This window comes from Dendropsophus ebraccatus, chromosome 3 (genome assembly GCF_027789765.1).
Source record: "Dendropsophus ebraccatus isolate aDenEbr1 chromosome 3, aDenEbr1.pat, whole genome shotgun sequence".
Classification (NCBI taxonomy): Eukaryota; Metazoa; Chordata; class Amphibia; order Anura; family Hylidae; genus Dendropsophus; species Dendropsophus ebraccatus.
In genome coordinates, this window is record NC_091456.1 from 10,927,628 (window position 1) to 10,955,319 (window position 27,692).

The 27,692-nt window shown below is 46.0% G+C and overlaps 1 protein-coding gene across 3 annotated transcripts; it reads right to left on the reverse strand.

Annotated features, from left to right (window-relative positions):
• Positions 1–1,776: 1,776 nt before the first annotated feature.
• On the reverse strand, positions 1,777–27,217 carry RNF34 (ring finger protein 34). Of its 3 annotated transcripts, XM_069964013.1 has the most exons (7): positions 27,050–27,217; positions 15,450–15,659; positions 11,879–12,280; positions 8,714–8,767; positions 7,300–7,501; positions 4,504–4,533; positions 1,777–2,226 (listed from the first exon to the last, which is right to left on the reverse strand). In XM_069964013.1, the coding sequence occupies exons 1-7, from the start codon at positions 27,053–27,055 to the stop codon at positions 2,039–2,041; spliced, it is 1,092 nt and encodes a 363-aa protein (XP_069820114.1). In that variant the 5' UTR covers positions 27,056–27,217; the 3' UTR covers positions 1,777–2,038. The 3 variants fall into 3 exon arrangements, with proteins under 3 accessions (XP_069820114.1, XP_069820115.1, XP_069820113.1); XM_069964014.1 differs by lacking the exon at positions 27,050–27,217 and having other exon boundaries at positions 11,882–12,280; positions 15,450–15,668; XM_069964012.1 differs by lacking the exon at positions 27,050–27,217 and having other exon boundaries at positions 15,450–15,668.
• Between the last annotated feature and the right edge of the window lie 475 nt (positions 27,218–27,692).

Below are 27,692 nucleotides of genomic sequence, written 5' to 3' on the forward strand. Positions count from 1 at the left end.
TCATGCTCTTCCTCTAATGTCTCAACTCTGGAAGTAATGTGCTGGAGATCTTTCCGCAATCCGGAGATTTCCACCCTGCAAGCATCTTGTACTTTAGTAATGAGAGCGTTAAAGTCACTTTTAGTGGGCAATTGAGAAAGCAGCTTTTGCATGCCCCCCTGAGTTTGTAGATCAGGGTGGGAAGAGTCAGAGTCCGAGTCCCCCTGTCGGGGCCAAAGGTCAAGTTGTGGGACTTCTCCTCTAGCCTTGTCCTTTTGTTTAAGGGGAGTCTGTGAGGCCCTCTGCGCCCTAGTTTTGTCCCCCCTTGGGGGTTTGGGGGCTGCAGACATCTCGGTATCCCGCAATGTGGGATCTCTGGGAAAGGGCTCAGGGAGAGAGGTGCCACTAAAAAGATCCTGGGGGCCCCGCAGCAAGTCCAATCTGGAGCAGGAATAGGAAGCCACACATTCAGGGGAAGCCACACATTCAGGGGGTGTTGCAGGGGGGGAAGCCGCAGGACCACAGGGGGGCAGGGTAGGAGTCTGGGCGGCAGGGGTTAAGGCAGGTGGCCACGTGCTTTGTGTCGGGGAACTGTGCCCGGCAATAGGCCCCAGGCAAGATGGCGTCCGCCTCTCTTCCCGCTCTGCTTCTCCCACACTCACAGTTTCCCCGCTGGGGCTGGAGGCTCTCCGAGGTGGCGACGGGGCACCGACCGATCCTTGCCCCTCAGGGCCAGCCACAGGTGAGCGAGTGTCTGGGGGTTGCTGGTGATCTCCCCGCGGTAGGCTGCGGTCCTCCAGGGAGCTAGGCGTCACGACGCTGTGGGGGCAAGATGGCGCCCGTCCTTCACTCCCTGCAGTCTCTTCGGCCCGGTCCGCGGCCGGGGTCGCGGCGGTCACCATCAGAGCGTGCAGGGGAGAGTCCGCAGAGTCCCGGGCACACACAGGAGTAGCAGGGCGCCCAGGATCAGTGGTCCGGTGACGGTTTGGGACCAGGCGACGGCGGGGCCTCCTCAGATGCGGCGGGGAGCGCCGGGGCACAGCCAGATCTGGGAGCAGGTACCAGTCAATTGTCCGGTTGCCCGATTTCGGGCGGCAGACAGGTCCGGGTGGTTGCGGGGTCCCCTTAGAAGTCTTCCCCATAAGGGGAATCGGCAGGCAGGGCAGGTTATAGGCCTTTTTAGCTGGCTGTGTGGACGGAGCTCCTCACACACACGTCTGCTCACATCGGTGGTTCGCTCCGCCCCCCTCCTCTTTACCCTTGTTCTTTATACCTGCACATCTATCATTGCTATTTTTGATACTGGTTCTATTTGGTGTCCTCAGGCACCTCTAGCAGCATAATACTATAACTGATAGCTGTTTCTATTTGTGTTCTTTTATTATAATAGAAAACCTGACAACATGCGACTTGCAGGTCGCAGATTGTTGCATGTCATATGTTTTGCATTTGTTATTTTGCATGGTTGCCAATAAAACCAGATTATACATACATCTTCGCTGATCTGTACTGATACAGACGTGAGGCTGTGTCAGTACAGTAGCGTGAAGATTCAAACTTTTTCAGGGCTCCCGGCATTAAAACGATACATGATGCTGGGAGTTCTGAAAATCCGTTCCGTCGCACATTGTCCATATATATGGAACGTGTGCTTGAGGCCTGGCACCCAATTTCCGCCACTGCCCGTTGCTTGGGTCGGCTGCTTACCCCATCACTGGCTGCAGCTGCAATATCTCACTCTGACCCCAGCAGTTTTATTACACACGATCCAGCCCATTATGAATGTACACACAGCTATTTCCACAAGTATATATGTATTTTATTGATAAGAATAGTCATCCATTCCAGATTCACAAACACCCACTTGCATGCAATATGTCTGACCACTTCTCATTTAGCTCAGAAACAAAACCTACCTTTAGATTTATTACAAAACACATCTCTATCAGTCCACTCAAACATTGTACATATAACCGGGTTTCTTTGTACACGCTTTGAGCCCCAGGATGTAGGGCCGGGTCACACACGTTTATTTTATATATTTTTTTGGTCTGGATACTTAAGACTTGAAGACGTGAACAGCCCGCACCACGTACTGTCGGCAGATGGGGCACTCGCTCATTCTTTTGCCGCATTTCGTGCAGGTCACCATATGGCCACACTCCAGGAGAACACAGTCTATAACAGCGTCCATGCAGATGCGGCACAGGTTGTCATCATTGCCGGTTAGCTGAAGCCGATCTTTCTCTGGAAGAAAGAACATGGGGGACAATTGGCAAATCAGATCAGTATTTGGACAGTTTTGATATTTGTAATTGGGTTTATTAGGGTCGACTCTTTTACATCAGTCGGGCCCTGTGTAACCTATGGAGAGGGGAGGAGGGAGATTAGTCGGCAGCAGAGAACAAAGGATTACACAGCGGACCTGTGTGAAAGCCGGTATTCAGAGGTCAGTGCTGACTTCAGAGGAGATAGCTCGGTGATATAGCTGTAAATTAACTCTTTGTTGTCCTGTTTTGGTGCCTCATCTCCCTCCACCCCTCCCCTCTCCACAGAGAACAATGAAGACAGGGGGGAGAGCTTCAAAACTGATATTTCCTGATAAAAATGCATTTTCCGGCTAATAAACCCCAATACAAAGTTTCTTAAAATCACCTGTACTATTGATTTCTGCAAAAAAAATGTAAATGACAGTGACACTTTAAGGTCCTTTGTTTGTTTGCTGTGCATCCATGTATTGTTCGTGCGGACATGGAAACATACATATATCCGTGCTGTCAGTTTACATATAATACAGCATTGTATACTTACCATTAGTGCTGCTGCTGTGATATGGAATTCTCCTCTCTGGCTCTCCCACTGTGTCTTCAGGGCCCCATCCCCTCTGGCTGTCAATCACTCTGGAGAAGGCTGTGGCCTAAAGATGCAGCAGCTGGATGGGAGAGCCGGAGAAGAGAATGCCGGATCACAACACCAGTGCCCTAGGTAAGTATGCCCTGATGTGTGGTTTGGAAACTGATCAAAATATATATATCTGTGCTGTCAGTATGCCTTTATCATTATGGGCCTCACATACCCTGTTTACCTTAGAAGATATGCGACCAATAACAATACATTTTGTAGCCTGCTCTAAAGACACGATCAGGTGAGGAACAGGCATTTTCCCTATGCTCAGCTGATCCCTGTCACTTTAACAAGGGACAATCTGTCTGTGCTTCTAGAATGCAGAAAAATGCTTTCATTCCATAGTAAGAAGCTGTAACACCTCCTCCCTCCCCCTCCCATCCCTGACCCTGCTCAGCTTCAAAGTGTCAATCAAGTAGGGAGGGAGAGAGGGAACATTAAAGCACATCAGGAGCTCGGGAAAGCCTCTTTGCTTCTTTGTACCAGAGAATAAAAGCATTTTCTACATCCTGGAAGCACAGACAGATATACGAAAGGTACCAGATGTCTCGTCAACCTAACAGCATCTAACGGTGTCAGCAGTTGGGAACATGAACTACAGCAAACAGATTCCCTTTAACCCTTTCACAACCATGGGTCATTGATGCGTCAATGCCCAGGTCGTTTTAGGACAACAGCTTATGGGATCATAATAATCCCATAAGCTGATGTCCCTATGTCTGTCCCCTCTCCTCTGTCCCCTGCCGCTGTTCCAATCTTGTGACAGTGGCAGGGGAGGGGGCAGAGCTCACGGGCGCGCGCCCTACCTTGCCTCCCTCCCTCCCCCGCCAGCCTCCGTAGCCAGGAAACCGGAAGCCTGAGGCTTCCGGTTTCCATGGCTACCATCGGGGATCTGTGATCACTTCTCAGAGCCCCGATGGACAAGGACAGAGAATTCTCTCTCTGTAGAGGGAGAATTCTCTGTCTGGAGCCCTATAAATGCTGGGGTCGTGCTGACTGCAGTGTCTGTAGGGTAAACTCTCAGCACTGGAGCCACGCTGCGGGTCTCCAGTTATCACTGATAGCCGGGACCCACCGCGGATGACACATAAATTAACGTCGGGAGGAGGTTAAAGTGATCGTAGTTTTTACGGATCCCGTAGATACAGCCAGGTTCTATGTTTTTGTGGAATGTAGTGCAAAGAGTGTGAATAACCTGATACACCTGACTGATACAACCTGACTTATAAACTTAGTATTGCCAGTGGAATCGTGTACATTGGTCACCTCTAGTTATTGCCAGGGAAATCTGATTTCATTATAGCACTAGCATTAAAAAAAAAAGCTAATTTTGGCAAATGTCATATTTATTCTAAAATATTCTAAAATGTGCCATTTTTATTTTTGAAATTTGGGAAGATAAGTGGGCAGGGTTTAGGAGAGGGGGCGTGGCCTCATGCAGCTAGACAAACTTACTATTATAATTGCCTGAAATTGGTGAAAACCATAGCGGAATTCTGTATTGTCACATCTTACTCACAATGGCCTATAAGACACCACTACATACACAATACATACTACTCCTATTCCCCTTGATTTTAACAAAAATAATAATTAATGATGCCTGTGGAGCTGACTAACCTGCATCATGTCTGGTTTCTAGGCTTTCCACTGAAAGAGAACAAGAAAAGAAAAAAAGATGTATAAAAACATATGTACATATATACATCGAACAGCAATAACATCAAAACCACTGAAAGGTGAAGTGAACGCCACCCTGCCGAGTGCTACATTTTATTTCTGATCTTCTCTGTCCGGCTCTCCTCAGAGAGATGAGAGAGCAGTGTACAGATGCTAAAGCCACTACATAAGCAGTAAAAGACCTTGTCATCATGTACCCTTAAAGGGTTATTCTGCTCAAAGATAACTTCTGATACGTTGCTGCCCATGGTGAGACTAACAATTCCTTCCATACTTGTTATTATCTATTCAGTCTCCTTCCCCCATTTCTGAGCTGCTGCTTTCTGCTGAAAACAAAAATCTGTGTGTGAGCTTTTCTCTCTGTCTCCCCCCTCCTTTCTGAGACAGTTGATGCAAACAAGTCCCTGGCAGGCTGTATCTGCAACTTTGTAGCTTCTTTGTAGTGCTGGGAGGGTTAATCTGAGTCAAGTTTCTGATGAACTCACTGTGATTACTCCTCCCAGCATTACAAAGAAGATACAATGTTGCAGATACAGCCTGCCAGGGACTTGTTAACATCAGCCGTCTCAGAAGGGAGGGGGAGGAGAAGAGAAAGAGAGAAAAGCTCACGCACAGACTTATGTGTTCTCAGTAGAAAGTAGCAGCTCAGAACGAAGCGCTTGTAATGTCAAACGATCGCCGCATTTATCTTTTGCATCCTTAACCATGTGTATGGAATTATGCGTTTGGAATTGAAAGCAATCGCTGTGGTCAATATTTTACAGCCTGTGAGCTATAGCCTCTGCATTGCATGTTCCGCTGTCTGAGGAGCCAAGCATTAAAGGGGTTGTTTACCAAAATATTTTTTTCTTTCAAATCAACTGGTGACAGAAAGATTTGTCATTTACTTCTGATAAAAAATCTCCAGTCTACCAGTACTTATCATCTGCTGTATGTCCTGTAGGAAATGGTGTATTCTTTCCAGTCTGACACAGTGCTCTCTGCTGCCACCTTTGTCCACCTCCTCTGTCAGCAACTGTCCAGAGCAGCAGCAAATCCCCATAGAAAACCTCTCCTGCTCTCCAGACTGGAAAGAATACACCACGTCCTGCAGGACATACAGCAGCTGATAAGTACTGAAAGATGTGAAATTTTTTAATAGAAATAAATTACAAATCTCTAGCACTTTCTGGCACCAGTTGTTTTGAAAGAAAACATTTTTTGGTGAACGACCCCTTTAAGGAAGTGGCACAATGATCAGTCTCAGAGTTCCTCATACACCTTATACTTTTGTCAGTCGTACCCACTTCTTGCAACGGGTTCAGCAGTCGATATAAGTTGTATAGGGCTCTCCCGACCCAACCAGACTAAAAAGAATACACCAATTCCTGCAGAAGCGGATTAGTACTGAAAGAATGGAGATTTTTAAATTGAAGTAAAGACAGCTCTTTGGCAGCACAAGGGGTACCTACACAATAAGATGTTAATCTTATCGCTGATTATTGTAGCTTATAACATATTAACAAAAAAAAAAACAAAACAGAACAGCGGTTTCTTTTATAGGAGAAGTCAGGTGAAATTTTTTATTAAAGTATTGTATTGCCCCCCAAGAGTTATACAAATCCCCAATATAGACTTATTATTGGAAATGCTTATAAAGTGTTTTTTTCCCTGCACTTACTACTGCATCAAGGCTTCACTTCTTGGATAACATGGTGATGTCACTTCCTGGATAACATGGTGATGTCACTTCCTGGATAACCTGGTGATGTCACTTCCTGGATAACATGGTGATGTCACTTCTTGGATAACATGGTGATGTCACTTCCTGGATAACATGGTGGTGTCACTTCCTAGATAACATGGTGATGTCACTTCCTAGATAACATGGTGATGTCACTTCCTGGATAACATGGTGATGTCACTTCCTGGATAACATGGTGATGTCACTTCCTGGATAACATGGTGATGTCACTTCCTGGATAACATGGTGATGTCACTTCCTGGATAACATGGTGATGTCACGACCCAGCTCCAAGAGCTGTGCGGGCTGTTGCTGCTGGAGAGGATGATGGCAGGGGGACACTGAGGGACACAGGGCACTGGAGGGACACTGAGCATCCCTCTGCCATCATCCTCTCCAGCAGCCACAGCCCGCACAGCTCTGGGAGTCAGGTCGTGACATCACCATGTTATCCAGGAAGTGACATCACCAGGTTATCCAGGAAGTGACATCACCAGGTTATCCAGGAAGTGAAGCCTTGATGCAGTAGTAAGTGCAGGGAAAAAAGCACTTGATAAGCATTTCCATATAAGTGTATATTGGTAATTTGTATAACTCTTGGGGGGGCAATACAATACTTAAATAAACATTTTTGCCGGACTTCTCCTTTAAAGTGAATGTACCAGATGATGTAGTGAATTTGTTCTATGCACAGGAGGTGAGCCCAGCGCTCCTAGCGTAATGATATCCCCTCCCCTCAAAGCAACCAGACTAAATCCTAATAAAGCCGTGTCACTGAGGGGATATCAGTACACTGGGGGTACCGGGCCCACCTGCAGTACATAGAGCGGGGCCGGTGCACATGAAGAAACCAGCACCGATCGTGAAAACCAGGCAGCAATGGACTGCGCCACCGGGATCACCGCGCCATAGCCAACCGGATAGTGGGAAAAAAATTCACTCCTCTAACTGGTACATTCACTTGAAAGTTTATACAGAGAAGAGTCATAAAAATGTCTAAATCCCCAACATACAAGATCTTCGGTTTTCCTCCGTCTCTCTGTACAGTCGGTTGACTTTCTCCACCAGCTCCCACTTCTCGCAGCATCCTGAGTAGTTGACAAAGTTGCGGGCGAGAATTTCTTTCAGCTGTCGTATAGTTAGCCCTTCGATGTCCTCCAGGGTTGATAAGTCTGATAATGATGCTCGGGCTTGTTTCTTCAATAAGTCATTTGCCTTAGGGGAAAAGAACAGCACAGGTTATTAGCAGGAAAGGTTTATGGAAAGAAGTTCAAGAAAAGGGAATAAAATAAGTAAAACATAAATCAGTGTAACAATTGTGGAGGCTTTTCCAGTGCGCTCCAATCACACAATAATGAATTCATCCACATAGCCCCCTACTCCTCATCACGATACAACAAATGGACCATCAGGTACACAAGCCGATCAGCGCCGGCGCAGGGATCCCAGTGCCACAGACCTTTTTTAGAGACGCCGCCCGGTGCAGTTTTTCTGCTGTGCACCAGCCTGGCTCTATGCACTGCGCACATCGTTACCGATCTCCTTGCAGCCTTTGTTTAAACTGTATACATACCTATCCAGGTTGCAGGGCTCCTTTTCCTCTTTGCTTCTCCCCTGGTCCTGCACACTCCAGCTTCACAGCGGCTTGTCTCAGCTGACAGGCCACTCAGCCAATCACTGGCTGCGGCAGTCCCGGCCTGTGATTGGCCGAGCGGCCTGTCAGCTGAGACAAGCCACTGTGAAGCCAGAGCGCGCGGGACCCGGTGAGAAGCTCAGAGGAAGAGGAGCCCTGCAACCTGGATAGGTATGTATTCCTCTTTGCATATCGTCAGCGTCGGTCGGCGCCCGGCGATTATAGGTCAGAACCTATATCAACAATCAGCCGATGACAACAATCATTGGCTGATCGTTGTCTTTATTACACTGAACGATAATCGGCCAGATAGGGCCGATTCGGCCATCATCATTCGGTGTAATAGTGCCCTAAGAGCTTGCAGCCAGAAACATGTGGGTTTGTTGGACTATGGCGTGCTCATTTTTATATCAATAAAGAGATTTGCATTGGATCTTTGGACTGGAGCTGGACATCAATCTTTTCCGGTATCCTGAGAGGCTGCATTGCCACGCAGCAGTCCTGTGCACCGTCCTTAGGATCCATAGGAAAGGCGGTGAGCTGCTTTATTTTCCTCTGGACATAGAGTTGGGCTCAAGAAAAGAATGGCGCAGAGCGCAGGAACCTGGCGGCATTTCAGAAAGGACCACGCCATCGGCTCATGTAAATAAAAAAATTAAAAAGCAATGTACCAGATGGGACACTCATTGTACGTAAAGGTAAAGGACATTGGATTCTGAATTATTTATGGGGAGTTATGACGCCTATTGTCATGTTCCCGTCTATTGTAGAAGGTAATGGGCGACATCACTCACCTGCAGCTCTGGGGTTTCTGTATCAGGCGTTATGGATATGGTTTCACTTGTTCCCTGGAAACAAAGATACAACATAAGCGTCAAAATGTTTTACAAGGAAGTACAGTCACGGTCTGACTCAGCAAATACAGTGAGCCGGCATATGGCTTGTGTTCTGCCATAGACTGATTCATAGGACCGGAGCAGAACTCATCTGTTACTCTATTAAAGAGCCTGTCAGCTCTGCCCATACATAAGGATTCATAAATACACAGATTTTGTAGAAATACATAGTAACATTCAGGAGGAATAACAGGAATAAAATGAAAGGTTGTTTAAAAAAAAAAAAAAAAAAAAAAAAAAAAAGATACTACATAATTGTGCAGCTATAGGTAATACAGGTATATACAGTGACACAGACAAGTCAGGAGAGCTCCTTATGGCTCCTCTTTAAAGGGGTTGTTACAAAAAAAAAAACTTCAAATCAATTGGTGCAGGAAAGTGCCAGAGATTTGAAATTTACTTCAATTAAAAAATCTCCAGTCTTCCAGTACTTATCAGCTGCTGTATGTCCAGCAGGAACTGATGTATTCTTTCTAGTCTGGAGAGCAAGAAAAGTTTTCTATGACAGTTCCTGACATGGACAGAGGTGGCAGCAGAGAGCACTGTGTCAGACTGGAAGGAATACACCACTTCCTGCAGGAGATACAGCAGCTGAAAAGTACTGGAAGACTAGAGTAGTTGTTTTTACTTTTTACTTGCGATGCCCGACCAACGTGACTTTCTGCTAAATGCTGTCAATCTAATGGAACTGATCGGTAAATGGATGAATTGATGTGACCGCAGTAAGTAACATATCCAAGTCTTTTCTATTTGTGCAGGGTAATCACTAAGGGCATGTGCACACTGAGGAAAAGGCGAGGAATTCAGCTTGAAATTCCTCCCGTAAAATATGTAGAGAGCAAAGTCCCATTGTGTTCAATGGGTTTTCTGCTCTGTTGTTCACACTGCAGAATTTCCGAGCAGAATTTTCTGCTGTAGATCTGCTAGAGCAGTGATTTTCAACCAGTGTGCCGCGACACATGGTCGAGTGTGCCGCGGGGAAGGTTCCCCAAACTATAGTGCCCCTGTGTTTTGTTCCCCGGCAATGCGCAGCGATCAGTGGCGGATTATAATGTGGACGGTTGCGTGGTGCGCTGCGGCGGGCCGTGATGTATGGCCGAGAAGTATGGTGGAGAGAAGCACAGGAGAGAAGCAGGGGGGAGAGAAGCACAGGAGAGAAGCATGGTGGAGAGAAGCACAGGAGAGAAGCAGGGGGGAGAAGTATGGTGGAGAGAAGCACAGGAGAGAAGTAGGGGGGAGAAGTATGGTGGAGAGAAGCATGGGGGAGAGAAACACAGGAGAGAAGCATGGTGGAGAGAAGCACAGGAGAGAAGCAGGGGGGAGAAGTATGGTGGAGAGAAGCACAGGAGAGAAGCACAGGGGAGAGAAGTATGGTGGAGAGAAGCAGGGGGGAGAAGTATGGTGGAGAGAAGCAGGGGGGAGAAGTATGGTGGAGAGAAGCAGGGGGGAGAAGTATGGTGGAGAGAAGCACAGGAGAGAAGCAAGGGGGAGAAGTATGGTGGAGAGAAGCACAGGAGAGAAGCAAGGGGGAGAAGTATGGTGGAGAGAAGCACAGGAGAGAAGCAAGGGAGAGAAGTATGGTGGAGAGAAGCACAGGAGAGAAGTAGGGGGGAGAGAAGCACAGTGGGGAGAAGAAAACAGGCCCAGGTTTCACAGTGAGTATAAATACATTTAGAATCTATATTATTAACTATATGTATAATATGTACTGTTTTAGTGTCATTTTGTGCCATTTTGGTTGGTGGTGTGCACCGGGATTTTTTAAGTATAAAAAGTGTGCCGCGGCTCAAAAAAGGTTGAAAATCACTGTGCTAGAGGAATCCTATAGAAGTCAATGGGGGGCTTAAATTCTGCCTGAAAACTTTCTGCTTCAATTCCTCGAGAATTGCTCAGTGTGCACAGGGTGGGTTTACACTGAGGAATTCTCGAGGAATTGTAGAGGAAAGTTTTCTGCTTGAAATTCCTCGCCTATTCAGCTCTGACAGAATAGGAGCTGAATTCAAGCAAAATTTAAGCCCCCATAGACTTCGATAGGATTCCTCTAGCAGAATCCGCCCAAAGAATTGACATGTCAATTATTTGGGCAGAAAGCGGATTCTGCTCGGAAATTCTACATTATGAACAACGGAGCAGAAATCCCATTGAACACAATGGGACATTGCTCTGTACATATTTCAGCCTAGGTTCACACTACATTTATCCAAAAAAACGGATGGAAAAAGACGATGCATGTGTATGCATCCGTTTTGATCCGTTTTTCCATTGAATTCCATTATTTAAAAAAAAAAACACGGATCAAAATGGATCTGTTTATTTTTAAACGGACAAAAAAAAATGAGTTTGACTACGTTTTTGTGTACGTTAAAAAAAAAAGATCCATTTTGATCCTTAAATACCCCTTTAAGTAAAGACGGAGGTTTGTAGTCACAAGTAGAATCAGCGAGATCGGCGCTCGCTTGCAGTGCCTTTACATGGCACAACTGAGAGCTTATTCCCACGTTCTAAGAAACACGGACAGCGCAGAAAGAATCCAATGCAGGGCTTCCTAGTCCATGTCGCCCATGCTTCACGGAATGTGTGAACAAGCTCTAATTGTGCAGCCCGGACGCATGAACAATCTCTATCATTTATGTGACCATTTAAATACATTGTTATTGGCCACCTACCTCCTGTTTAGGCTCCTCTGGCGTTTCTGTTGTCACTGTCCTGCTACATTGCAGTGAATTTTTAGGCAAAATTGCAACATTTTTGCTGCAAAAATAGCAGGAACTGTCCAGAGCAGGAGAGGTTTTCTATAGGGACTTGCTCCTGCTCTGGACAGTTCCTCATATGGACAGAGGTGGCAGCAGAGAGCACTGTGTCAGACTGGAAATAATACACCACTTCCTGTAGGACATACAGCAGCTGATAAGTACTGGAAGACTGAAGATTTTTAAATAGAAGTAAATAACATATCTGTATGACTTTCTGACAGCTGCTGACGCCATATGCTGTATTAGCATTGATGGGATAAAAGTCATATTATACAACTAAATCAGCCACTTTGAATGGCCATGTTACTACTACCTGGGACGCAGATCCGCTTCCCATGCTCCCACTTCGGTCTGATAGTTCTCCCTGAGATGAAGATACGGAAGATGAAGGCGCAGAAATAGCAGAAAAGAATGAGAAGGCAGAAGTCTGCGATCTGGTGGTGCCGTCTGTGCTGACGTCCATCTCTTCTTCAGGATCAGCGCCATGGTGGCAGAGCACCAGCTCCACCAAGTCTTCCTTCTCCCGGCAGCTCTCGGTAGGGATGTTCCTTAGTGTTAGATACTGACGCAGGTCTTTCACTTTCAGCTTCATTAACTGCGGCCGCTGAAATGCTGTTTCTTGCAGTAAGTGGCAAGTACTACAACGCCTGAGGTTTTCCTGAAGTGTGGAGCACACCGAGCAAAAGTCTTTTTTGCAGTCACAACAGACATGCTGGAAGACAGAAAGGAGCAGAGGGTCAAAGTGCGCTTATAACCATAGAAATCTTAAAGGTCATGTGTCACCTAAATTTTCTATTACGGATTAGAGTCCGATACTAAAACTTGTTCTTTTATTCTAATCTGTCTCTATTTTCTGACTGTCATTTTTTTATTTCACTTAACAGCATTTAGTGACTTGTTTTACAGCAAGCCTCATGGACATAGACAACAACAGACAGACTCTGTCCCCCTGAGATGATTGTGAGACATTACTGAGCACGCTCTGTGACCTATGAAGAGGTCATTCCACAGGGAGCTGCTATTGTCTCCTCTACTGGTGTCACATGACGCTGCAATGCTGTACAGATCACTTTACAGCAGCCTCCTCTTATCACCACAAACACAACAGGAAGTCTCAGCTTAGTTTTAGCCCCAGTGGTGAGAATGAAAACTGCAAGATATCAGGATTATTTTATAATATAGATGAAAGAATAGAAAATTAGAACAAAATATGACCAAAAATTCTTGAAAATGTCTAAAATAAAAACATTATTCATACAATAAGTCATTTTCTGATGACACACTCCCTTTTACGGCCTTTTACATGGGCCGATTATTGGCCAGAAGTGTTGCTAGGAATGCTCTGGCGGCCGATAATCGGCCCTTGTAAAAGTGACAGCAATCAGCCGAGGACAGGGAAAACGCCCAATCCTCAGCTGATTGTCTGTTTAAAACGGCCTTTAAAATTTATCGGCATTGGCCAGACATCTACCCGTGTACACAGGGAATGTGAGACCAATGACCACGAAGGGAAACTGACATATGTACACTCACCGGCCACTTTATTAGGTACACCTGTCCAACTGCACGTTACCACTTAATTTCTAATCAGCCAATCACATGGCGGCAACTCAGTGCATTTAGGCATGTAGACATGGTCAAGACAATCTCCTGCAGTTCAAACCGAGCATCAGTATGGGGAAGAAAGGTGATTTGAGGGCCTTTGAACGTGGCATGGTTGTTGGTGCCAGAAGGGCTGGTCTGAGTATTTCAGAAACTGCTGATCTACTGGGATTTTCACGCACAACCATCTCTAGGGTTTACAGAGAATGGTCCGAAAAATTAAAAACATCCAGTGAGCGGCAGTTCTGTGGGCGGAAATGCCTTGTTGATGCCAGAGGTCAGAGGAGAATGGGCAGACTGGTTCGAGCTGATAGAAAGGCAACAGTGACTCAAATAGCCAACCGTTACAACCAAGGTAGGCAGAAGAGCATCTCTGAACGCACAGTACGGCCAACTTTGAGGCAGATGGGCTACAGCAGCAGAAGACCACACCGGGTGCTACTCCGCTCAGCTAAGAACAGGAAACTGAGGCTACAATTTGCACAAGCTCATCGAAATTGGACAGTAGAAGATTGGAAAAACGTTGCCTGGTCTGATGAGTCTCGATTTCTGCTGCGACATTCGGATGGTAGGGTCAGAATTTGGCATCAACAACATGAAAGCATGGATCCATCCTGCCTTGTATCAACGGTTCAGGCTGGTGGTGGTGGTGTCATGGTGTGGGGAATATTTTCTTGGCACTCTTTGGGCCCCTTGGTACCAATTGAGCATCGTTGCAACGCCACAGCCTACCTGAGTATTGTTGCTGACCATGTCCATCCCTTTATGACCACAATGTACCCAACATCAGATGGCTACTTTCAGCAGGATAATGCGCCATGTCATAAAGCTAGAATCATCTCAGACCGGTTTCTTGAACTTGACAATGAGTTCACTGTACTCCAATGGCCTCCACAGTCACCAGATCTCCATCCAATAGAGCATCTTAGGGATGTGGTGGAACGGGAGATTGGCATCATGGATGTGCAGCCGACAAATCTGCGGCAACTGTGTGATGCCATCATGTCAATATGGACCAAAATCTCTGAGGAAGCTTCCAGCACCTTGTTGTATCTATGCCACCAAGAATTGAGGCAGTTCTGAACGCAAAAGGGGGTCCAACCCGTTACTAGCATGGTGTACCTAATAAAGTGGCCGGTGAGTGTATATCTGTGTTGTTATTTCCTGCTGGATCTTCAGGCCCCACCTCCTCCGGCTGTCAATGATTCTGGACTAGGCGGCCTGAAAATACAGCCAGAGGACAGGAGAAGCCAGATGCCGGATGGTAAGTATACACTGCTGCTTGTGATATGGTAACTGGTAGAAGGGATATATCAATATCTGTGCTGTCAGTTTCACACATTGATGCTGAGTAAAGGAAATGCAAACAAGCTGCTGATCTCACTGATCATCGCTCGTTGGGGTCTCTGTGGCCAGCCCGCTCCTTCTATGAGGGCCAACAGGATGACTGGACCCCAATACTATGCGGAGGGAGCAGAGGTCAATAATGCACTAACTCTTCAGGCTTATAAATCAGTTGTCTACAGCAATATTATTATTATTATTATTATTATTATAGTGTTTTGCCCACACATTTTAGCTAGTGACACTTTCAAGTTCTAAATATTTAATAGCCGCCTATCCATCACCAACACCATTACTGCTTCTTATTAGTCAGTCACAGTGTTTGCCTGCAGCTACCATGGTGGAATACAATAAAGTCTAAAGCTTAGCAGGTAACTCTGCAGGGTAAGCCGATGAGGACTACATGAGGACTACATATGGACGAACCCTATTTCTGGCCTTTATATACCTTGTATATAGCATTTACTCTGTGCAGCTTCTCTTCCTGCCTCTGACTCTCAACAGCCACTCCCCTCTCCATAAAATTCTATGGGCAGCATGTAACTCATCCCTCAGTGAGCCGCATTTTTCTCTAATAAGATATATTACACCGTTTCTTTCATTCCTTTGTTGCTGAATACATCCACATATATTGATCTCTCCCAGGTCGTGGCTCAGGCTGCCAGGTGTTTTTTTTCTTTCTTATTATTTTAACATGATTGTGTAACAGGAGGTTGGGGGACACAACCCTGAAATATATATTTAAAAATATATATAAAATTTTTAATTTTTATATTTTTTTTTACTTTTTACACACACACACACATTTTTTCCCCCTCTCTTTCATATAAATGTATTCAATGTGCAATATGCCCAAGGCTTATAATAACAGATGTGTTTTATAGTTATTGATTTTACTCGACAATGATATAAAACATCATAAAACTTAATGGTACCTTCTTCCTGAAGACTGTGAAGTTCAGGCCGCAAGCTTTACATACAACATTCGAGGATGATGAAGGATATGGTGAAAAATCCGCACTCTGCGCAAATCTAAAGGGGCTCGCTCCACCGCCAAAACCTGACTGCTGCCCTCGCACAGCTCCTGTACCCATGACTTCATTCAGCAACCCACAGCAAGAAGCCCACATGGAGCTGGCCCCCGCCTGTAACATACAAGCAGACATGGAGGTAAGGACAAGCACAGAGCGGGCAATGCTAAGAATAAACAGCACATAATGCTTCCTATAGGAGGTCTGTGGGGTCCAACTCCTCATCTGTTGGGAATAAATGGTGAATTTCTCCTCAGTTTAAGAAGTTGCACATGAATAGGTGAAGTGATAGCTGAGAGTTTGGGAGTTGTTCACATTGGATGTATAGGACACCGTGTAAATGTAAAACTACAAACACTTCATGACTGTAACGCAGGTGACATATCAAGACATCTAAAAAGACGCTAACCCTGTCAGGAACTGTCCAGAGCAGCAGCAAATTCCCATAGAAAAACCTCTCCTGCTCTGGTCAGTTCCTGACATGGACAGAGGTGGCAGCAGAGAGCACTGTGTCAGACTGGAGAGAATACACCACTTCCTGCAGGACATACAGCAGTTGATAAGTACTGGAAGACTGGAGACTTTTAATAGTAGTGAATTACATTCTATATAAAACTTTGACACCAGCTGATCTGAAAGAAATATTTTTTGTTGTTGCTGGAGTTTCCCTTTAATTGGGCAGCAATGGAAATATAAGCCAGTGCTGTACAGAGAAGTTGACTTGGCCACTTTAGAGTACGTGAACACGACAGAAACCTACACGGCAGCAATTCCCAGGGTGGACTCAGATTCCTGCTGTGTATTTCATTCTTCTCGCTGTGCTTTTTGTTGTGACTCTTCATGAGAAATAGTCCGGACTCTTTTTCTGCCCAGGAACATGTGATGAAGAAGTGATGTGTGATTTATCCCAGCAGATTTAAAATGTGTCGCCCTAGACCCTCCAAAAAAAAAAAAAAAAAAGTTTTTCCGGTTTGTGCCTAATGGTCTTTTTACACGGAGCGATAATTCGCCCGATTGCACGATTAACGATTTTGAATGAACGATGTGTTTTTTATAACGATCAGCGTTTAGACAGAACGATACATCGTACGGAAAAATCGTTTTGCGATCGCCTTAAGCCCATCTCACACATAGGAGTAATTGTTGAAAGAATGCTTACACGGAACGATCTGCAAATTTCTTGCAAACGATCAACGACGATTTGAGAACATGTTGAAAGATCAAAACGAACGATTTCTCGCTCGTCGCTTGATCGTTAGCTGTGTTTACACGGAACAATTATCGCTCAAATGCGATTGTTATCGTGCAAATTCGAACGATAATCGTTCCGTCTAAAAGGACCATTATAGCTTTTACCCTAAACCGCTGATTTTCTTCTTTGTGCAGTACATACCCTTCCTCCCCGTAGTCAGAAGTCACTCAGGTGTGCAGTACATACCCTTCCTCCCCATAGTCGGGAGTCACTCAGGTGTGCAGTACATACCCTTCCTCCCCATAGTCGGGAGTCACTCAGGTGTGCAGTACATACCCTTCCTCCCCATAGTCGGGAGTCACTCAGGTGTGCAGTACATACCCTTCCTCCCCATAGTCGGGAGTCACTTAGGTGTGCAGTACATAGCCTTCCTCCCCGTAGTCAGAAGTGACTCAGGTGTGCAGTACATAGCCTTCCTCCCTGTAGTCAGAAGTCACTCAGGTGTGCAGTACATACCCTTCCTCCCCGTAGTCAGAAGTCACTGAGGTGTGCAGTACATACCCTTCCTCCCTGTAGTCAGAAGTGACTCAGGTGTGCAGTACATACCCTTCCTCACAGTAGTCGGGAGTCACTCAGGTGTGTAGTACATACCCTTCCTCCCTGTAGTCAGAAGTGACTCAGGTGTGCAGTACATACCCTTTCTCCCAGTAGTCGGGAGTCACTCAGGTGTGCAGTACATACCCTTTCTCCCAGTAGTCGGGAGTCACTCAGGTGTGCAGTACATACCCTTCCTCCCAGTAGTCGGGAGTCACTCAGGTGTGTAGTACATACCCTTCTTCCCCATAGTCGGAAGTCACTCGGGTGTGCAGTACATACCCTTCCTCCCCTTAGTAGGGAGTCACTCTGTGTGCAGTACATACCCTTCCTCCCCTTAGTAGGGAGTCACTCCGTGTGCAGTACATACCCCTTCTACCCCTAATCGAGAGTCCCTCAGGTGTGCAGTACATACCCTTCCTCCCCGTAGTGCAGAGTTACTCAGGTGTGTAGTACATACCCGTCCTCCCTGTAGTCAGAAGTCACTCAGGTGTGCAGTACATACCCTTCCTCCCTGTAGTCAGAAGTCACTCTGTGTGCATTACATACCCGTCCTCCCTGTAGTCAGAAGTCACTCTGTGTGCAGTACATACCCTTCCTCCCTGTAGTCAGAAGTCACTCAGGTGTGCAGTACATACCCCTTCTCCCCATAGTCGAGAGTCCCTCAGGTGTGCAGTACATACCCTTCCTCCCCATAGTTGGGGGTCCCTCAGGTAGTAGTGTATATCTCTAAGTATAACTGCACAGGACAACCCTGGAACCTGAATTCTGTTTATTATCATGGCTCATAGTCATTGTAGTGACAGCTATTGAGCGCAGCTGCCACATATGCCATGTCCACACATTTCGCACATCATTCTAATAAACATTTATGCAGCAGGTGTCGTTCTGTACAATCCAATATCCTGACATATGTCTGTGTCCTCCGGAGGGAGTCAGCCGCCAGCAGCTCTCATGCAACTGTTTAGGGAGAGCGGCAGATCTCCAATCCACCGATTCTGAAATTCCTGGTTGTCAAGATCACAATGATAAAAATAGGACGTCTGCCTTGACACCGGTTTAGACACATCGGATGATTTCCATGGAGCAGCCAGTTGTTTCTCTAGAGAATGAAGCTGCTCCTCATCTATACCAGATACAGAACAGGTAACAAGCGTAAGGAAATACAGCTATTAATTCACTTTTCATAGGGACTCTTCATTTTACCATACAATGTATCAGGAAACAAAAGAAAAAGTTATTTGTAGGGTTACAATAACTAAATATGGTGCAAATTTATATAGCATTTGTTTTTTCAACATACTGTAAAAGTGACGGGTTTTTAAAGTTTTTACTTTACTACAAGGATGGGGAACCTTCGTCCCTCCAGCTATTGCAAAACTACAATTCCCATCATGCCTGGACAACAAAAGGTTAGCTTTGGCTGTCCAGGCATGATGGGAGTTGTAGTTTTGCAGCAGCTAGAGGGCCGAAGGTTCCCCATCCGATTTACTACAAAAGAAAAAACTTTTTTCTATTATTTTGCATCACTATATTCAGATCCTACAAACGTTATTTCTCTGTATACAGATCTGTTGAAGGGAGCGGGTCATTGGCTCACTATGTCGGATAAATGTCGTTATATAAGACTGAGCCCTTTGATGCACAAAAGTCCGGGTCAAATCAATGCAATGTTCCTCCCCGCCTTCTAAGAGCCATAGCGCTTCTATTTTTCCACCTACAGGACTGGTCGGGGTGTCATTTTTTGCGCCATGATCTGCAGTTTTTATTAATATCATATTGGTGTGCCCGAAAAATTTTGACCGTTTTTTATAAAAAATTTTCTTATATATATGTTTAAAAAAATCAGCAATCCTGGTGTGTTCATGTTTTGTTTACGCCGTTCACTGTGCGGGAACAATAATGTAATATCTTAATAGATCGAACAATTCCGCACACTACGACCCCCGCAACCGTCCCTATCACTCTGTGACAGATGCTTGTTGAGTGCCTTAAGGGTACAAACCCACTTGCCAGATCCGCAGCGAGACTGGCTGCGGATCCCGACCCTATTCTTTCAATGGCAGACAAAATCGCAGCAGGGATATACATCCCTGCTGCGAGTTTGTCCCCAGCCCGCCCAGTTAACCCCCCGGCCGCCGGAGCATATACTTTACCTGATCCCGGCTCTAGCTTGCTTCGGCAGTTCTACGTATTACTGACATGAAGGGGTTAATAGTTCCATATTTCTTGGAGGGGCAACTACCTAACTAACTACAAATGGGGGCTACCTAAAAATATACCTGTCTACTGGGGAAGTGGGGTGTCTACACACCTAATGACATGCTGCCTACCTACAGGCACAGACATACCTGTCTACTGTGGAGGAGAAAGTACCTAATGGGTGAACTACCTTACTACTTTGGGGAATATAAATACTTAAAGCGGTTATCCACAGCTACAAAAACACGGCCACTTTCTTCCAGAGACAGCACCGCTCTCGTCTCCGGGTCAGGTGTGTTTTGCAATTATGTTTGATTCACTTCAATGGAACTTAGTTGCAAAACCTGCGATCAGCAAATGGTTTAAAAGATGAATCATGGCAGGAAGAGGTCCCCATTGCGGTCTGGGCCAGATGGAGAAGAAAACGAAAGATGATGGCATCTGTCAGATGGTATACAGATCCTGTGTAGAGCTGGCATCTGATATCTATCACTATACGGGGGGTACTAGTCTGTATACAGTGGTTGTATACTGGTACAGTATTATTTTGCCCTTTTAAAATCTAGTGACATCACATCTGGAATAGAGCTAAACGAATTTACAGTAATTAAGTGAATGGCTTCAATATCTCTGCAATCCACTCATCAGCCGGCTACCATTTAACCCACTGCTGCTCCTACCAGGTGCCGGGAAAAGCCGGATCCAGTCCTGGGAAACTGGGAGAAGTTTTCCAGGACTAGATCCAGCTTTTCACAGCATTCAGGGAGGATTCAAGATGGCGCCGGCTGGGAAACGACATGCATGCATTGCATCTCTGCCAAGTATCCACCCACCGCTGGCTCAATCTGCTTCTGCTTTACAATATATACAAAATAAATGTCTATCGATCCGTCTACATAGATAGACTAGAGTGTGAGAGATGAAACAAATGTGTTTCCTTTCCCATATACTGCTCGGGAGGCTGTCATTGTTCAGTTGCTTTCCCTCTCCTAGGCAAGGTGTTCACTGATTAGTGGGATGCCAGTGGTGGGTGGGGTAACAGATAAGGTGTCACAGCGTGCCTGACAACAGAAGAGACAGAGATCATGTGACTTGGGTCTGGGGGGGGTTGGGGGACACAGAGGAGTGGAGACAGAGTGGAGCAGGCAGTGAGGATTTTCAGCAGCTTCAGGGTGTGAGTCAGGATGTGCTGCAGACAAACCAACCAATTCATGTAATGGAAACCTATTACACACAAGCTTAGATTATGGGTAGGAATTCAACAGGATTAAAAAAATTTAAGTGGAGTACCCCTTTAAGTTTACAAAAAGGCTGCAGTGCATGAAGATGCACTGCAGCCTTTTCTATCAGGTAACTGTCAGGGGCTCCAGCCGATTGACAGGAGCCGTGATGGATGCCTCTTTTCCACTTACACGACACTTTTTCCCCTTACACCTGACGTCTGCTTACTGGAAACCATGTCCGCTAGGAGTTTTTCGCCTCATAGATGGATCCTATGAGACAGATCAGAGTTTCAAGGATGTAAGAAATCTCTTCTGATTGAGAGCTATAGTGTTAGATCACAGGTGTCAAACTGCGGCCATCCAGCTATTACAAAACTACAACTCCCATCATGCCTGGACAGCCAAAGCTAAAAGCTTTGGCTGTCCAGGCATGATGGGAGTTGTAGTTTTGCAACAGCTGGAGGGCCGCAGTTTGACACCCCAATATTAGATCATCTCAGAGTGTCCTAAACCTTGTATATACCGCAGTGTACTTGTTGTGTCCCCATTGACTTTAATAGCCCAAATAAAGTCTGGAAGTTACTAGAGTCTGTTTACCCAGATAAGCTATAAATATAAGATGGGTGGGGGTCCGATCTCCAGCACACCCGGCAGTCAGCAGGTTGGAGGGGGTCCATCACATATGCAGCCCTTTTCATAACTTACCAGGCACAACTTTCTACATTTGAGAGCCGTACCTGGTATTGGGGCTTGTCAAATTTACACCAGTCAGCTGATCAAAAAACCCTGGCAGGCTGTATCTGCAACATTGTAGCCGCTTTGTCATGCCAGGAGGATTAATCTGAGGTCAAGTTGCTGATGAACTCATTGTGATTAATCCTCCCAGCATTACAAAGAAGCTACATGTTATAGATACAGCCTGCCAGGGACTTGTTTACATCATCTGTCTCAGAAGGGAGGAGGGGGAGACAGAGAGAAAAGCTCACACACAGATTTTTGTGTCTTCAACAGAAAGCATCAGCTCAGAACTGGAGGAAGGAGGCTGAATAGATAATAACAAATATGGAAGGAATTGTTAGTCTCACTATGGACAGCAACATATCAAAAGTTTGAGTGGAATACCCCTTTGATGCAAGTCCACTTTTTCCTGAGTGGTCTAGGGGAAGAGTTGTTGAGTTCATGCATGCCGTCCATGACACCCAATAGATTGTATAATGCCCAATGTCCTCATCAACAATGCTGGGCACTTTCTGTAGTAGTAATATATGTAGTAGAATATCAGGCTGGAGGCGAGCTAAACTAAAGTATAGAACAACTGGATAGTGCGGATAATCTGAGGTGTGGCTGATGTACTGATCCCTATATGACGTACTGATCCCTATATGATGTACTGATCCCTATATGATGTACTGATCCCTATATGATGTACTGATCCCTATATGACGTACTGATCCCTATATGACGTACTGATCCCTATATGACGTACTGATCCCTATATGATGTACTGATCCCTATATGATGTACTGATCCCTATATGATGTACTGATCCCTATATGACATGATGTCCATGGTGCTGAGATGGTCAAGGACATTTCCATACACGTCCACAGCTTGTGGCTCACAGATGACGTCTTATATACCACACCTGCACAGAACAATGGCTGCGTCTGCTTTCTCCAGGCAGTGCGATTTTATTTAAATACCGATCTTTCGGGTTCAAGCTGACCCAAACTTTCTGCAAATTCGCTCATCTCACAAGCTATAGATGAGGGTGACGCAAGCGTTGCAAGGCATTGGATTACCGGTGGCTGAAGAAGTTGGATGCGGCCCTATGGAGTCCTAGAAAACATGGATACAGCCTTGGGCTATAGACTGTATCCACCAGGACTCCCTAGGGCTGCATCCAACTTCTTCAGCCACAGGTAATCCAATGCCGTGCGATCTGACTGGAGTATACGCTCATCTCTACCACCAGCTAATATCCTAAGTGCAGCACAGACAGCAGCTAGAAGGGTTGGGAGAGACTCCATAAGGTCCTGGTAGGTGTCACAGCACCCCACAGGAGGGTGCAAAGGGGAGGATCCATACAGTGACCTGACACCATCCAGGTGGTCCGACAGATACTCAAGTGGGTATAAACCTGGGTAATATGGGGGCCAGGGTATTACCTACACTACAAAGTGCACAGGAAGGGCACGGAGGATGAAGGCAAGAGACACACCATCTTATTGGTTCAAAACAATTGGTCCTGGTTGTTTTGCAACAATAAACTGTGTTCCAGTGTTCCACTACTTGGTGAGTGCCGGGATTCATCTTCTCTACTGTCCTGGCAATACTCCCACCACGAGCACCGCCAGACCCACACAGTGCTGTCTTCAACCATACTGCATACATTGGACCCTGATGCCAGCAGATCTGATATTATCCGGGTATATGTACTGCACACCATCTGAGCGCCTGGCTGCTCCCATCTCTGTCACCGCTGTCTGTCAGCTATCAATCAGCAGGAGGGGAGTGTGTCTGCTCATGAATATCCAGAACAGTCCAGCACATGGACATCACTGTCAGGATTAGAGCTCAGGGCTGGAGGTGATAAGTTCTGCTGCATGAAAAGATGTAAGCGATAGGTCGCTGGCATCAGGGTCTCTGTCTCTAGTCTATGCCGCCATCATATAGGTGGACATCATAAACATGGAGAAAGATCCCCCCTTAAAGTGTCACTGTCATATTTTTTTACAGGCGATTTTAAGAAACTTTGTAATTGGGTTTATTAGGCAAATATGCCATTATCTGCATTCAAAAAGCCTTCCCCCCCCCTCCTCTCTCTCATCCACTGCTCATTATCGGGAAATCACGACTCTTTTACATCAGTCGGGCCCTGTGTAACCTATGGAGAGGGGAGGGAGGGAGGAGGGAGATTAGTCGCCAGCAGAGAACAACGGATTACACAGCGGGGCCTGTGTGAAAGTTGATATTCAGAAGTCAGAGAGGTCAGTGCTGACTTAAGAAGAGATAGCCGGTGATGTAGCTGTAAATTAACTCTTTGTTGTCCTGTTTTGGTGCCTCTTCTCCCTCCACCCTCCCCTCTATATAGAAAATCATGAAGACAGGGGGGAGAGCTTCAAACTGCTTTTTCATGATACAAAATGCATTTTTTCAGCTAATAAACCCAATTCCAAAGTTTCTTAAAATCACCTGTACTATTGATTTCTTAAAAAAAAAAAAGGAAACGACAGGTACACATTAAGGCCTCATTCACACGTCTGTAATGTGGCCCGTACCCGTGAACTGTACTGTGGGTGTGCATCCGTACTTGTCCACAATACATGGGGGACCTCTACATAGACAGTTGTGACAAATGTGCTAAAGAAAAAGATCACCCCCTTCAGCACCCCATACAAAGCGGGGAGGTGACGGTGAAGCATCATACTACCCCGGCTGCTATGAATACAGATACAGAAACCTCTCCATAGACCCAGGACATATATATAGCACAACGCTACTAAGACTGAATTTTACTTAACCAGAGAGGTCTGATGCAGTTGTAAATTCTGGAGTATCCAGCATCATGCAGCAGACATGTGGCCGGCTTTATATTACCCTGCATGAGATCAGCTGCTTTACTCCCATTGCTGAAATATCTTTAACCCCTTGAGGACCAAGCTCAAAATGACCCAGTGGACGGCGCCAATTTTCATTTTTGTGTTCTCGTTTTCCCTCCTCCCCTTCTAAGAGCTCCAGCACTCTCAGTTTTCTATCTACAAGCCATGTAAGTGCTTGTTTTTTACAGGAATAGTTGTACTTTGTAATGGCGTCTTCCATTTTACCATAACATGTATGATGGAATCCCAAATATATTATTTATGAAGATATAAATAGGTGAAATCGTAAAAAAGAATGCAATATGGTAACGTTTGGGGGGTTCCTGTGTCTAATCTCTCTTATTAAAAGTTATGTTTTAAGTTGCCATGTTTGGAGTGCCGGAATCCACACCGTATCTTCGTTGAACTTCCATGCTGTATGTCCTGCAGGAAGTGGTGTATTCTCTCCAGTCTGACACCGTGCTCTCTGCTGCCACCTCTGTCCATGTCAGGAACTGTCCAGAGCAGCAGAGGTTTTCTATGGGGATTTGTTGCTGCTCTGGACAGTTCCTGACATGGACAGAGGTGGCAGCAGAGAGCACTGTGTCAAACTGGAAAGAATACACCACTTCCTGCAGGACATACAGCAGCTGATGAGTACTGGAAGACGGGAGATTTCTAAATAGAAGTAAATTAAACATCTGTATAACGTTCTAAAATGAGTTAATATGAAAGAAAAAACTTTTGTCAGAGCATCCCTTTAAGTGGGCACTCCTGCTCTAAAACATGCTGCCTTCAACAGGAAGCTGCAGGGCACGTGTGTGAGCAGCACTTCATAAACGCGATCATATGGGTGTGACATCATTATATAATGGCACACTACTATGAATGAATGAATGAGCTTCTTCCATTATCTATGAGGGCTGAACTATATAGAGCGCACACATGACCCCCGCTCCATTCTGACAGAAGGTGTGTGTGTGTGTGTGTGTGTGTGTGTGTGTGTGTGTATATGTGGGGATGTGGGGATGTGGGGGGGTCTTAGGTCAGACAAAACCCCTATCACCCCCTTATGTGGCACAATAATAGACTTAAAGTGGATATCCAGATTTTTTACACCTTTCAGATTAAACAAATGCAAAATTAAAAAAAACAAGACACCATAATGAGAGGCTCCATGACAGCGGTGAGGGAGTGAGGAGGGTAAGTATTAGGGAGTGAGGAGGGCAAGTATGCCGCCCCTACCCCGTCACCAAGACAATGTTATCTAATCTATTCCCATCATGTTATAGAGCAGGAAGAGCTGAGCAGATTGATATATAACTTTGTGGGGAAAGATTTAGTATAACTTGTAATATGTTGATGGAAACCCCTGCTCATTCTGTGATAAAGAGTCCAGTGGGCGGAGTCACTCAATAGACTGGACTCTTTAGCATGAAGATTTCAGTCAATAAATTACAAGTTATACTGAATCTTTTCCCATAAAGTTACATATCAATCCGCTCAGCTCTTCCTGCTCTATAATATGATGGTGCTAGCTTAGGTAACATGTTCATGGTGAAGGGTTCCCTTTAAAATGTGTAAATCTGTTGATGGCTGGAGAGCCCCTTTAAAGGACACCTGTCACCCCCCAGAGTCAGAGGAAGAGTCAGACGCCCATAGAGAATGAATGGGGAGTCCGATGCTCCGTCATTCTCTATGGGCATCGGACTCATCTCTCAGCGCGCGCCGGGCTTTGGGAGATGATATCTCCGGGGCCCGGCCGGCTCAGGAAGCGGGACCCGGCGGGATCACGTAAGTATAGGGGGATCTAACGGGGGGTCGGGAGCCTGTCGCCCCGGCACGGGGGGTGATAGGTCCTCTTTAAAGGCACATTTTCATCATTCCCAAACAATAGGGAGCAACCAGCTCATGAGTGCGGGGATCTGACTGCTGTGACCCCCACCGATTCCTAAAATGGGGGGTCAAAGATCATATAAATTCTCCTGATGAATAATTACTGCAGATGTCTGGCCACACGGCAGGATGACGCTGCTGTCAATCAAAAAAAGGGGGTGGAGCTAGAGATGAGATAGGAAACGCCCCCTGGGCACTTTAGCCTCATTTACATAATGAGACGTAGGGTTATATTTCGATGGCGGACGTAAAAGGTCACACGACTGACCTGAAGCCCTATCCGGCCCCCTATGACAACCATATACAAATGTTTACACAGAATATCATCTCTCCAGGCGCCGTAGTGTGACACATGGGCGGGGCTTCAGTCTCCATACGTTCGGCTAATTTTATGAATGGAAAAGCGCCAAAAAACGGTCAGATGCAGCGATAACGGTCAAGGGGGACGGCGCCATGGTGAGGTAGACAATGGCAGCACTGCTGCCACAGACTGGAGCCCTGTCAGGTCTCTGATGGCAGATGACATTGTACAGTACAGCAGTATATAGTATAGACCAGGGGTAGGGACCTTGGCTCTCCAGCTGTTGCAAAACTACAACTCCCATCATGCCTGGGTGATGAGAGCTAACGCTTTGGCTGTCCAGGCATGCTGGGAGTTGTAGTTTTGCAACAGCTGGAGAGCCAAGGTCCCTACCCCTGGTCTATACAGTGTGTGTATTGCTGACAGGACCAGCCCTGTCATGTCTGTACAGTGCAGCAGTATATAGTATATACAGCAGAGGGCAGATAACCCCGGAGAGGAGCCCAGCCCGTTACCTTCATGACACCGTCCGCTTTGCGCTCCCCACCGACCCGGTCTCTGACACACAACCATCAGTCGCTGCCGCCGCCGTTACATGTAAATTCCACCGTTAGGTGACATCACGGTCATGTGACCGGAGCTGTGTGTGTGACGTCACCGGGTGGGGGCCACGTGAGCACGCTGTGGGGAAAGACGTGGGAGCCGTGAATGGACGCGCTCCGCTGCTGGGCGGCGTACTTTGTGTTATTTGTCACATCAGACATGGCGGAGTGATACAGCGCCTAGGTCTGTGGAGACAGACGGTGACGTGTTACTACTGCAGGGATGACGTCACACCAGGACGGCTCTGCTTTATGTCAGAATATTAGGAGATCTGGGAGAAGTGCCAAAGGGGCGGGGCTTCTTTATAGAGTCATAACATTCTAGAACTCGGTGCTGGTCCATTGTGTTCCTGGGCTCAGACTATTGTCATAGACCTTACATAGAAATCATAGTAAAATCCCTTTTCATACCCAAATTCCATTTCATGAGGACTGGCTTATACTTACTTTGGCATCTTAACAAATTACTTGAATGACATCAGCCTTAAAGGAGAACTCCAACTTTTTTTTTAAATTAACTGGTGTCAGAAAGTTGTAATTGACTTCTATTTAAAAA

Coding starts and splice junctions, on each gene's coding strand:
- RNF34 (XM_069964012.1), bottom strand. CDS start 15,668: ATGTTACAGGCGGGGGCCAGCTCCATGTGGGCTTCTTGCTGTGGGTTG. Junction 12,281..15,449: donor TCACAGTCTTCAGGAAGAAG/GTACCATTAAGT, acceptor TCTGTCTTCCAG/CATGTCTGTTGTGACTGCAA. Junction 2,227..4,503: donor AGAAACCAGACATGATGCAG/GTTAGTCAGCTC, acceptor TCTTTCTTCCAG/AGAAAGATCGGCTTCAGCTA.